Source organism: Varroa jacobsoni, unplaced genomic scaffold (assembly GCF_002532875.2).
Source record: "Varroa jacobsoni isolate VJ856 unplaced genomic scaffold, vjacob_1.0 scaffold_390, whole genome shotgun sequence".
NCBI lineage: Eukaryota > Metazoa > Arthropoda > Arachnida > Mesostigmata > Varroidae > Varroa > Varroa jacobsoni.
Genome location: NW_019213292.1, coordinates 152118 through 163402, shown reverse-complemented (window position 1 = coordinate 163402; position 11285 = coordinate 152118). Strand labels below are relative to the sequence as shown.

The 11285-nt window shown below is 37.0% G+C and overlaps 2 protein-coding genes across 11 annotated transcripts in view; one reads left to right on the top strand and one right to left on the bottom strand.

Annotated features, from left to right (window-relative positions):
* Positions 1 to 242: 242 nt before the first annotated feature.
* On the bottom strand, positions 243 to 4489 carry Vkor (Vitamin-K epoxide reductase). 6 transcript variants are annotated; one of them, XM_086968104.1, is made up of 5 exons: positions 4470 to 4489; positions 2200 to 2423; positions 1846 to 1918; positions 1170 to 1279; positions 243 to 924 (listed from the first exon to the last, which is right to left on the bottom strand). In XM_086968104.1, the coding sequence occupies exons 2-5, from the start codon at positions 2303 to 2305 to the stop codon at positions 686 to 688; spliced, it is 528 nt and encodes a 175-aa protein (XP_086824230.1). In that variant the 5' UTR covers positions 2306 to 2423; positions 4470 to 4489; the 3' UTR covers positions 243 to 685. The 6 variants fall into 6 exon arrangements, with proteins under 6 accessions (XP_086824230.1, XP_086824228.1, XP_022688175.1 ...); XM_086968102.1 differs by having other exon boundaries at positions 2171 to 2423; positions 4470 to 4488; XM_022832440.2 differs by lacking the exon at positions 4470 to 4489 and adding an exon at positions 2813 to 3351 and having other exon boundaries at positions 2171 to 2423.
* Positions 3439 to 11285, top strand: part of LOC111260004 (valine--tRNA ligase, mitochondrial) — a 13999-nt gene continuing 6152 nt past the window's right edge. Inside the window, exons 1-10 of one of the 5 annotated variants that reach the window (XM_022832432.2) lie at positions 3439 to 3674; positions 4491 to 4778; positions 5212 to 5332; positions 5564 to 5724; positions 5859 to 5998; positions 9128 to 9273; positions 9552 to 9672; positions 9937 to 10018; positions 10277 to 10485; positions 10867 to 10990. In XM_022832432.2, coding sequence (XP_022688167.1) covers positions 4506 to 4778; positions 5212 to 5332; positions 5564 to 5724; positions 5859 to 5998; positions 9128 to 9273; positions 9552 to 9672; positions 9937 to 10018; positions 10277 to 10485; positions 10867 to 10990 — 1377 coding nt within the window. In that variant the 5' untranslated portion in view covers positions 3439 to 3674; positions 4491 to 4505. Of the gene's footprint in view, positions 3980 to 4039; positions 4090 to 4490; positions 4779 to 5211; positions 5333 to 5563; positions 5725 to 5858; positions 5999 to 9127; positions 9274 to 9551; positions 9673 to 9936; positions 10019 to 10276; positions 10486 to 10866; positions 10991 to 11285 lie in introns of those variants that run through there. The other 4 variants (XM_022832433.2, XM_022832431.2, XR_015310825.1 and 1 more) reach the window with 4 other exon arrangements.

Sequence of the window (11285 nt, the reverse complement as noted above, 5' to 3'; positions counted from 1 at the left end):
TTGCTTATTCTTTAAATACGTCATGTTATAAAGCTTATGTAGAATGCAAACCTTGTATGTACATATCTTGAACACAAATATTTGTTGAAAGCAGCATGTAATATGTATGTAATAAATAATTGCGATACTTATTACAAATTACACCTTGGCTCATTAAAGCAATAAGCCAATGCTCTAATTAAAATACGAGTCTTTTCTGTCATTAACTGCATGCAAACACAGTGGAAAATAGAAACAACAAGTAGGAGCAGAAACCGCTAAGTTTATTAGTTATATAGGATAATACATGGACTTCAATGAGAGCTACCTGTAGATCAATGTATTTGAACGATGGTTTTACACGAAAATTAAGGACTTTTTGGCACAGTATTTTTGACACGAATTCTACCGCTTCAGATGTTTCATTTTATCAAAGGTATGGCGAAATAGTAGCATATCTTTTTTTCTTTCCAGTCATGTCATATAGAAAGCCTATTGATGCCAATTAGGTAGCTAATGTAATGTTTTAAATTAAATGACCTAGCTTGTAAAGCTAGATTTTTATTAAGCCGTCCGATTGGTTCACTTAATGCCCACACCTTGATGTATAATCGATATAGTCGCAGAAAGCTACAATAGGCCATGTATGCATTTGTACGTCGAACTATTGTTCTTAACGGCTAACTATACATCCATAAAAATTACCTTAATTGAACTTTTTAAGGCTGCTTCGAAACGCCCTTTCTTTCGCTCGTTTTGGACAGCGTACATAACGGAAAGCCGATGCGACAAGTAGACCCGCATTAATGATGTACGTAGTTACACAGACGATGCAAAGATCCTCGAGGACAAAGAATAGGACAGCGGCCAGGTATAACGACATGCCATTAGCCAAAAAGCTAAGTAAGACTGTGAGCAACAGCACGTTTGGTTGATGCAGAAATCCTGTTAGAATAAATATATATCATCAGTATGTATAAAGTCCTATACTTTTAGCAGCATTAGCCCTGTAATGACTTTTGATTGCATCTAGTAATTTTAATAAATCCGTCATTTTTAAGACTATTGTGTGGGTATACGGAGGCATCCACAGGATATTCGTCTATCGTATCAATATGTCTAGCGACATTTTAAGGTGTAATTCATCAAGAATAATTGATGAGATATCCTGATTTCCACATAGCACCTACCAAGACAAAAAAGAATCATATAGAAGACGATGCCAAGTGCACAATTGGGCATGTTCAGGGCAGAATCGTGACCAAAGAGGCGACCCAGAAGTCCAAATCCACGGGAGTACCTGTAAATGTACATACACATACGATGACTGCTCAGAATATCTAATAGACGCGAAACAAAATTTAAACAAGCAAAGCGAAAAAGATATTTTTACTATGTGTCTACGAGCCTTGTTCTAAGTAATATGATCACTGAAATAAAAGAATTGCCCTCAAAAATTTACATTTAGTAACAAACTGATTATATGCAGTCTAATAAAGTAGTAAACAATAATGTTAGTCTCTTTTTAAGCAAAATGCTTTTAATCATTATCTGAACGAATTGAGCAATGGCGCGATAATTTCAATAATATGTTTTTACATCGACTAAATATATCCGTCATTATCAACTATTAGTGACACACCTGCGTAACAGGAAATTCGCTTAAAAATAAATAAGGTCTCAACTTAATAAAGATAAATTTTAACCTATAGCATGTTTCAGTAACAAAACGATAATCACTTTGGATTTTGAAAATTGACGTCGTACCTTAGCATTTGCTTGTAATATGTCTTTTTTTTTTAACCATTCCTAACAGCAGTTTAATAACAATGTCCCAACATAGGTTCGTAGATAATAGATACTTACTCAGACGTGAGAACCCTGGAACAACTGATGTGCTCAGCTAGATCGCACAGTGACTTGTAGTCCGGTTGGCGAGCTACGGTAGATAGATAGACACATAGCCATTATTCATGATTATAACTACAATTTCAGCAGATAGATTCCAGTAAAAACGCAAAACAGGCAGAGGGAGCAAATACTGGATAAATTGGCAGCACTTAGTCATCTAAATTGATAGTTTCATATAGAAATAGACCCCTTTTTGTCTATCAGGACAATTTATATTGTTCACATGTGTATAATGATTGTTTCTGAAAAAAGTGAAAAATAAGGCATTGGATTGACTAACTTTTGTTAATTTCGACGTAAAGAGCGTACATAGAAATGCTAATTCCCGCCGCGCACAGTACGTGATGTGCCAACTGGGCTCTTCGATATGGATGCCAGTGCCCCAAAGCGGACAGAATATCCTGCAGGATACCATAATCAGAGGACCTTCTCGCTTGCAAGCTCATTGCGCTAGTTTACGTCCTCATTCTGAAGTCGCCCGACGTTAACCGTTCATTCGAATGGGATGTATGCCGACCGTTCAAACTTCAGATCTATTAAAAATAACGACAGTTAAATTAATATTCCGCCGACTAGCTTTTTTAAAAGCCGTTAATTGAAGAACGTTAAATAATCGATATAAGCGCCAAGAACGTTCAGTTTATTTACGTCGTATGCACGTCACGTAGATTGAACGTCTTTTTAATGATAGATCAAATTTTATATTGCAAGTTCAGAATTCGGTTCGTTTCAAACGGCTGTTTTCTGTTATGGAGCCTATACCAATATTCGATATAGCTATCAACTTGGAGAATTCTAAATGACCATGCGTAGATTCTAGTCCTGTTAGAGCACGATATATTTAAAGCTTTGCTTTACTTGTTTACATTGGTTTGGATGGCCAACATTTTTTTGTTATTATTATTAATACTGTTGTTCTCACCGTGTTGCTTTGTTTATATCAAGCTATGAAACCACAACAGAGATATATCGTTCATCTTTCATTTTCCTCTGTGTCAACCATAGGGTATTACGTTGCACACTGTCACCTTTAGCTAAGGAAATTGATTGCCTGCACGTAGTCTCCGGAAGCTATTGTGTTAAAGCCGCACGTGGCATTACTTTCATTCCCGGCGATACAAATAGCCATGATCAACTTTATTATAGATAGCCACTGTCTAGCAACAACCTTCATGCGCAGCTAAGATTGACGTCTCGCTGCTGGTCTGCTAGCTGTCAACTGCGAAGACTAGGATTACACGTAACTTTATTGAAGTACTTCAGTAATAATGATAATAGTATTCTGCTAGTCAAATGGCCGCAAATTGAGCACTCGCGCCTATTTTTCTTTAAGAATAGATGGGCTCCTCAAACCGAAGGTTTCCGCGAGTTACTTTGCCAGTCACGATTCACTTCGCGGCGACGCAAGCTACATTAGAGGATCAACCTTTATATGTGCTTTCAGTATCAACATTCTCCAGCTCGCCGAGTGCCCTCTGCCCCTACGATTGAAGACTCTCCCTCTCTCTGCGATTTTTATGTAGCCCGGAAGAATTAAAATTACTTGTTCTTCCTAATCATTTTTTTTAAATTTGTTTTTTATGTCGGTTCATAGTAGCATATGAGAAACAGAGCTTAATGAAATGAAAGTGAAAAACGCTAAAAAGACATATGATTTTGTTAAGCCAGGACACCCCATGCGATAATCAAGTCAAAGTGCCACCAGACGACAATATCTCCCGCCATAACAACAACACTAGCAAAAGCACACGGTGCGCGAAAGAACGTTTAGTAAAGTAGAACATGTGCGTTGCGTTTTTTAGCAGCTGTACTTCTATGATAAATGTCGTTAAATAAATTATCTGTTTATATGTAACACAGTCGGACTAGAAACATTATACGAGTTCTATTAAATAGAGGGAGGTTAAATTTCTGGAAATAAGTGATATGTTGCGGTGAACTTTATTCAAAAGTGTCATGGAATCGAATTTAATCGGTCTAAGCTAACATGAATGTGGCCTTTTGATCGGATTTTCTATTCCTGGTAAAGACTGGTATTAGCTATAGGGGTTTCCAACTATTTTCCACAGCTTGCATCCTAACTTCCGAGGTAATGAGTGGATACATTGTTTACAATTAAAATGTTCTAAAAACAACTAAAATGCACGTCAGTACCTTGTTTACGTAGAACTGTTTACAATGTCTGGAACTGTACTTTGTGTACGTCAGTTGGGTAATTTACAAAACAGCTCATTTTTGTTTAAATATGATGAAACCTAACTCCCGAGTGGAAATGTTTTTTTTTTTGAAAAATTGTTTTCTTTTTATTAATTGTGTGGTTTGTTGAAATAATCAAGCATATGCTCGTGGTAATCTACGAGTTTCTATTAAATAGCCTAATAATTATGCAAGTATTATTTAAATCACGACACCCTAACGGTATAGCCCGTAATTTATAAGATCGGGCACTGTTATGCAGCGGTATTTTTAAGAACGGTACCAAGATTCGTAATGAAGCAAGGGGATACCAGCAAATGAGAACAAAATTTGAAAATTCTCTAAATGTTCAGACTCTACCTAAAAGTTAAAATCTACCTTACATTAAGCCTGTGCATTTTCAGAGGACGTCCTGCGCTATGTTTCGAGTCCGCTTAGCCGTTCAGAGAGTATACAAAAGGAACTATGTCAGCGACAGTCCACCAAATATCAAAAACAGTGTAATGACATTACCAAAATACAGGCGTTATCTAAAGCCGGTTGATCCAAAATTGGAGGAGAAATATGCCAGTGCAAGGGTGGAACAAGGATGGTCCCGTGAGTGGGCTGAAGCTGAGAGCAGAGAATCGGACAAACTGAGCTTATTTGAAAACGATAACTACGGGAATAATAAGCACAACCTATTCAGAATGGTAAGCGACCATGCGACGTATCAATATTTACTTTTCACCACTTCTTATAAATCTGTTTTAAGGCGGAATTTACGACTGGCCCACTGATATCTAGTGCCGCCCTTACGAGCCATTCCCAATGTTGACCAGATTTGCGAATAAATATTTGGATTTTGTAAGCCTTAATAGGAGTTATTTTGCATGAATTATCTATCTAAAACCACTGTAGCGCGATGAGCACATTTCCGTTGTTCAATGGACGCCCTACTATATTCTAGCAGAGTGTTTATTTGCTAGAACGGTTGCATTGGTTTGGAGGGTTCAAGAATTCGTGTGTCAATGTTTACAATGAAGCTGGGCGAACTTGCGATGATCATTTCACGAGTTTACGTTCTCTCTGCATCTGTATCCAGGACAAAAGTCTATAATAAGGAATCCACAATTTCTATCATAGGTTCTACCGCCACCGAATATCACTGGAGATCTTCACCTTGGTCATGCAATAACTGTTGCCATTGAAGATGCGATCTGTAGATACCGGCGGCTCAATGGAGATCAGGTCATTTGGATACCTGGTACGTAACCGGTACCAATATATCGATCATAACCACGTTGTCAGCATCGACATTTTCATCCTGATCGGCCATTTCAATAGTCAACTGAAATCGAACTAAAAAAAAGTGTTGCATATAAGCGGTATAAATAGAGTTATTAGTAATTCTATATAAAGTCTTAGACAGCTCTCAGTAGCTAAATTTACGCGACCATATTATGTAGAAAAAATTGACGTATTCATTTTTGATCAGGGACGGATCACGCTGGTATCGCAACACAGGCAGTACTGGACCGTAAGATTGCTAGAGAGGCTGAGCTGAACAGCCAACCATCCGCTAACCAAAATAGTCACTGGAGTACAAAGGATGTGGAGTATCGCCTCAAGGTAGCTGAAAACTGGAAACTACAAAAGGTGAAAATCTGTTGAATAGATTAAAAGAGTTGTCGAACAAGTAAATCCATTTAACTTGCTAATATGTATCACCTACAACACGACTATTACATGAAATCATAAATATAATTGGAAAAACAACATCTATTGTTCAGGAGGACAGAATCTTCGAGCAACTGGCTCGAATGGGCGCCTCGTTGAGTTGGAGCAGAAAACTCTTTACCATGGATGAAAAGATGAGCGCATGTGTCAACGAGGCCTTTGTTCGATTGTACCAACACGGACTCATATACAGGTAGGACCTAGTCTGGCTAAATTATTTCGACTCACCACTTGATCAATTTTCTTGGTGCGTATATTTTCAGTTTCAAGGCCTACAAATACTTTTTTTTTATAATACAACTTTTTCTAGAATGCACGCTACGCCTGTAACCAAACGCAGGACTCTTCTTAAACTTTAACTTCTAGTTATTTGGTTCCTTTTTTTTGGTGTAGGGAAATGTAAGGTGAAATAAGACAGGTTTATATTGAGGCACTGAAATGATCTTTTTTAAACCTGATACCGGCTGAACGGCCGGCAAACTGTAACATGCTCTCCAGGAACTTTTAATGTTGCAATGCAAGGCCGAGTTGAAATCGCCGGTTAGCCTTCAAGCTAAGGCAAATGTGTTTTACATAATTTGCCATAAATATTTTTGTTATTGTCATTTACTTATCATCCGGCGATGTATCGTGCTTTAGGGATTTATAGTCAATGTCAGCCAAGCCGTGTATTCTTCTAGTTTTTATAATACCATAGTCGTATTATTTTATGTAATAGCCCTCTACATTAGTGAACTGAACATTTGGTAGCACAAATTGTAGCCATTCTTTTCTCAGAAACTAAACTTGATCTGGTATATTCGCCGTTACGACCCCGGAACGGATAGCGCTAAGCTGACACTTAAGACCTTCCTACAGTATACTGCAGCGCTCTGAGCATCTCATTAAGGCTTTTTATCTTCACTTTGTGTAGTTTGTTAATCATTTTATTAAACAAAAAGCGCCGAAGCGCTGCCGTAGCTAATTAGTAAAAGAGATGACATGTTACTTCCGTGATTATATTGTGTTGTAATCATGCATGTGAATTCAAATTAGGTGACAGTTACATCAGCGAAGTGATAAAGCTATAGTGTTATGTCAAGTTGGAATCAACGTCTTTGGTACTCTGCTACCTGGAATCTGTATTTGGTACTGAACCCTTAAATGAAAAATGTTACATTCGGCCATCTGGTGGGATTATATTTGTTAGAGGTGAGCCATATAATATAATGTAATTTTTTGAATTGTTTCTCTAAAGAAATATCTAATATCAATATACAAATAAGGACTCTATTTATTTGAATAGTAAAGTTGAACGTGATTGAGTTCGTCGCACGGCTAAAGCCAACGAGCCCATATTTTCAAACACAGAGCTATTAATGTTGTTTTATGAGAATAATGGATAATTTACGGAGTCTGTCTTTTGGTTCTTACGATTGAGAGCAACCGGCGACGGAGCTGTCCGCAGAAGCTTTTTCACTTTTGAGGAAAAGTTGAAATAACGCTCTGTGATATCTCGTAGGCCCCGGTTGATTATCAGCCTATTGAAGGAAAAAAAGTCATTTTCTGTCAATGCGTTTGCGTTCAGCGGAACTATTTTTGTCTTCTAAAACTCTTTTAAGATATTGGCAATCATAAATTGTCTCCCGTATTCACTTTTTGCCAATCCGGTTATTCCGTATATTATGATCTTTCAACTGTAAGTAGTAATATATTTCTGTCGAGCTGTATAAAGTCGAATTTTAAAAAACCAAAAGACTGCCACACCCAGGAATGGTAAGAATTTATTCGAGCGTTGTGGAGAAGATATAGCGACATAGACGCCGTCCTCCAAAGTCACTTGATCAAATTTAGATTCATATTTGCCACCTAATCATTTATTTGCTCACCAAGCATGGCCCCTCTAGGGAACAGTCAATGGTTTTAATGAAACGCTTACAGTATTTCCTTTGCGATCTAGTCAGGGAGATTTGCAAAGCCCGGACCCTTACCGTTTGCAGTCGTGGGCATGTATTCCTAGTTACGTAGGTGCTACTTAGAAATCACTGCGGAATTCTGTTAGCACTTGCGGACATGAATGCAAGTATGGTAGCGAAAGTTTCGCGTTGTTGTGATGTCTTTCGAACAACAGACTGCTTTTTATTATGGGCTGCCACTTCTAGAGGGTTCATTACAGTAAGGAGGGACGCTTAGATTATTAATACGCTAGATTAATAATACCTAAACGAGTAAAATTATACAATCATTCATGCCTTGAGATTCTTGAAAAAACTTTAAGCGCTTTCTTATTAAAGCTCACTGTGCGTGCAGAGCTACTTTTTACACAGCCTCGAAGTACGTTCTGTCTTTTTTATATGGACGTGTCGTTTTGAAATTTTAAGTTAATTAGGAGCTTACTATCTTTTACAGAACGAGACAAGGGATGTGACCTTGGTCAGTCGTGTTCGAGCAATAACGGTACTGAGTACTAGGGTTAATTGCTCTAAGAAGAATAATCGCTTGAAACATAGCATATTACGCGGATAATACCTATATAGCGTCATTTGACTTATTTAGGAACATGATGCATTCGAAAATATGACACGTTTGGGAATGTGATAGATTTGTCAGCAACATTGGGCAACCTCGATGATACGCTATGATAACATGATTATTTCCTTATGCTGTGAAACAGATTGGTTGACTGAATTCAAAATAATAAGCACGTCCGTAGAGATATGAGGAGCAATATATGTACAACCTCTGTGGGCTGAGACTCTATGCTTAGCGTTTAGTTATATCGGCGATAGAACTCAATCAAATGGCAAAACGTAACGCTTTCATTTTGGCATTGTAAATGTATCTCTGCGACAGGCAAAGCTATGCTAGAGAAATGAAGTAATCATATTGGTTCTCTATTGTTCAGTAAAGGTTCGATAGAATGTAAAAAATACCTCCCATATAGCTCCAACATTTCAAATTTAGTTTAAAAAACCAGTAACCTAAATTGGGTTAAACGCTTTCTAATTCGTGTACATCTAAAAGTGTTAACTTGAGAGCACCGTTCAGTTGCTAGAAAAATGAGGTGGCTCATGTAGTCTCTGTTTCATACAGTCCCGCTCTTCGCTTGATAAGAAAACTGGTGTATATATATAGGTATATATATACAACAGTTTTTCTTAGGATCAACATAGTACATCGAGAACGGCGTAGACTTAGATCGGAGAGCTCCCAACGCAATCTATAGGTCGGAAAGTTGTAATTATCTCAAATACTATTAATATTGTTCAACGTTATGTATCTGTTTCTTTGATGTGATCATCTACGATATTTTGTGTCATTATATGTAAATTTTTCGTTTTAGAAATAAACGTTTGGTGAATTGGTGTACGAAACTGCAGACAACGTTATCGGATATCGAGGTTGACTATATTGACGTCCAGCCGAATCAAAAACTTGATGGAGTTAATATGGGTTGCATGCACAACTTTGCCTATCCTATCTATCAAGGTGAGTATTATGTGTAGTTTAATTATTTATCGTGCTCTTGCGGATTTTCACATATAGTCTTTGAAAGCACTTAGGCGATTCGTAGTATGCACAAGCTTGGAATATATAATCGATGGAATTGCTCTACGCATCCAGATTTTACTCGAGCACATTTTTTTTATTAACCTAACACTACAACCTTTGAAATAATGGAATAAAATTAAAACTTTGTGTTTTATCGACGATTTCTATTCTGCTTGCTAACCAATATACTCGTGCCATATGACTTAATTAATGAGGCGGTAATACTGGTGGAAGCAATGGTGATGACAACGGTCGCGGCGAGGTTATTGTGAGCACTGGTCGATTGGAAACCATGTTAGCTGATGTCGCTATTGCAGTCCATCCAGAGGATAAGAGGTAACTATCTAGGCTATGTTAGAATTGCTAGAAGTGGGTGTCTAGTATTTCAAAGCGCCTTCTAACTGAATAGTCCTAAATATTAAATGATGTTCATAGTGATGTCAAGATTTGGTTTTCGTTAAAAAAACAGTGTAGCGAATTTGAATCATTTCTGAAAAAAAAACTTTGCGATTAACAGCTAGAGATATGACAGTCATAAATTCTAAACCCCCACAGTACATTCAATGTTATTTCAAAATCGTCAATGTGTGCAATTGCCAGGTATTCACATTTAGAGCATCTGAAGACACTACTGGAACATCCCCTCACAGGAAGAAAACTTATTCTCATTAAGGATTCGGAGGTACATGTAACATCAATTTGTTAAGTGAATCGTCAAACAATATTGCTATCTATAACGAAAAGGAAAATATAAGCCAAGAGTCTCATTCGCTTATTGTAAAAAGATGATCCTTTGAATTTCGTTATTAAGCATTATTTTTGCGCTGAGATTACCCCGGAAAGGCTTATAAACAACCTAAAGATGGCATCAACATAATTAGTAGTTTTGAAGTGTTTGTTTAAACTTAAACTCAAATTATTAAGCTTGACGCCTGAGTAGGTGGATATTAACAGTGGCACAGGGGCAATGAAAGTCACACCTGCGTACTCAAAGATCGACTATGAAATGTGTCAACGACACGGCGTATCAGACTTTGTTGAGTGTTTTGATGATCGCGGCAGACTTACTCTGGAAGGTTTTCAAGGATATAATAGAGCTACTGCAACGGATAAGATTAAAGCCAAATTAGAAGAACGTGGACTATACAGGTGTGAAACTAAAGTAATTTGCCTATACAACAAAATGCACATATATATTTTCATTCAAAAGGTTGAATCCACAGGGTTCGAACTGGTTTTATGTTTGCATTACTCTAAATTTAAACTAATACTTATATTGAGACATATAATTGTATCTTGAAGTCGTGGCGAATTATATATATATATATATATATATCATCAGGTAGTCGGAAAGTTCTAACGCTTTTTAAACCAAGATTAAACCAAATATTTTAAATATTATAGAACATTACTACTAAATAAAATGTACGCTAAAATTAGGATCGCCCGAAGTTCATATTTAGTAACTACCTCTTAATTAAGTGGCAGCTTTTATTTTAGTAACACGTATCCAGTAAATGTTTCATTTAGGGGTTCGAAAGCAGTTACGCGCTCCATACCGATATGCAGTCGTACTGGTACCCTCGTTGATCAACGGTTGAGACCACAGTGGTATCTTAAGTGTGATGATTTGGCTCAAAGAGCACTTGAAGAGGTAAATGACATTAATAAATTCCATTTATGGTTCCTCATAGGACATATCCTACTGTTGAACTCTAAGCTCGTGGATTTCATATTAACAATTAATCTAACTGATTTCATAATCGTGTCAATATGGCGTACTGTGCAAAGGTGTGCATAAAATAAGTACTAATTGTTGCGTATAGATTACTTAAATGATACTACGCATTATTTATATATCTCGTATTGAAACTGCTAGTCTTAGTGGAATTTCTGTGCGTAATTTATGTGTGTATATTTTTTAAGAAGTAGCGGGTTTTAGGACAATT

Coding starts and splice junctions, on each gene's coding strand:
- Vkor (XM_086968102.1), bottom strand. CDS start 2,336: ATGAGCTTGCAAGCGAGAAGGTCCTCTGATTATGGTATCCTGCAGGAT. Junction 1,919..2,170: donor TTACGTCGAAATTAACAAAA/GTTAGTCAATCC, acceptor TATCTACCGTAG/CTCGCCAACCGGACTACAAG. Junction 925..1,169: donor TATGATTCTTTTTTGTCTTG/GTAGGTGCTATG, acceptor TTATTCTAACAG/GATTTCTGCATCAACCAAAC.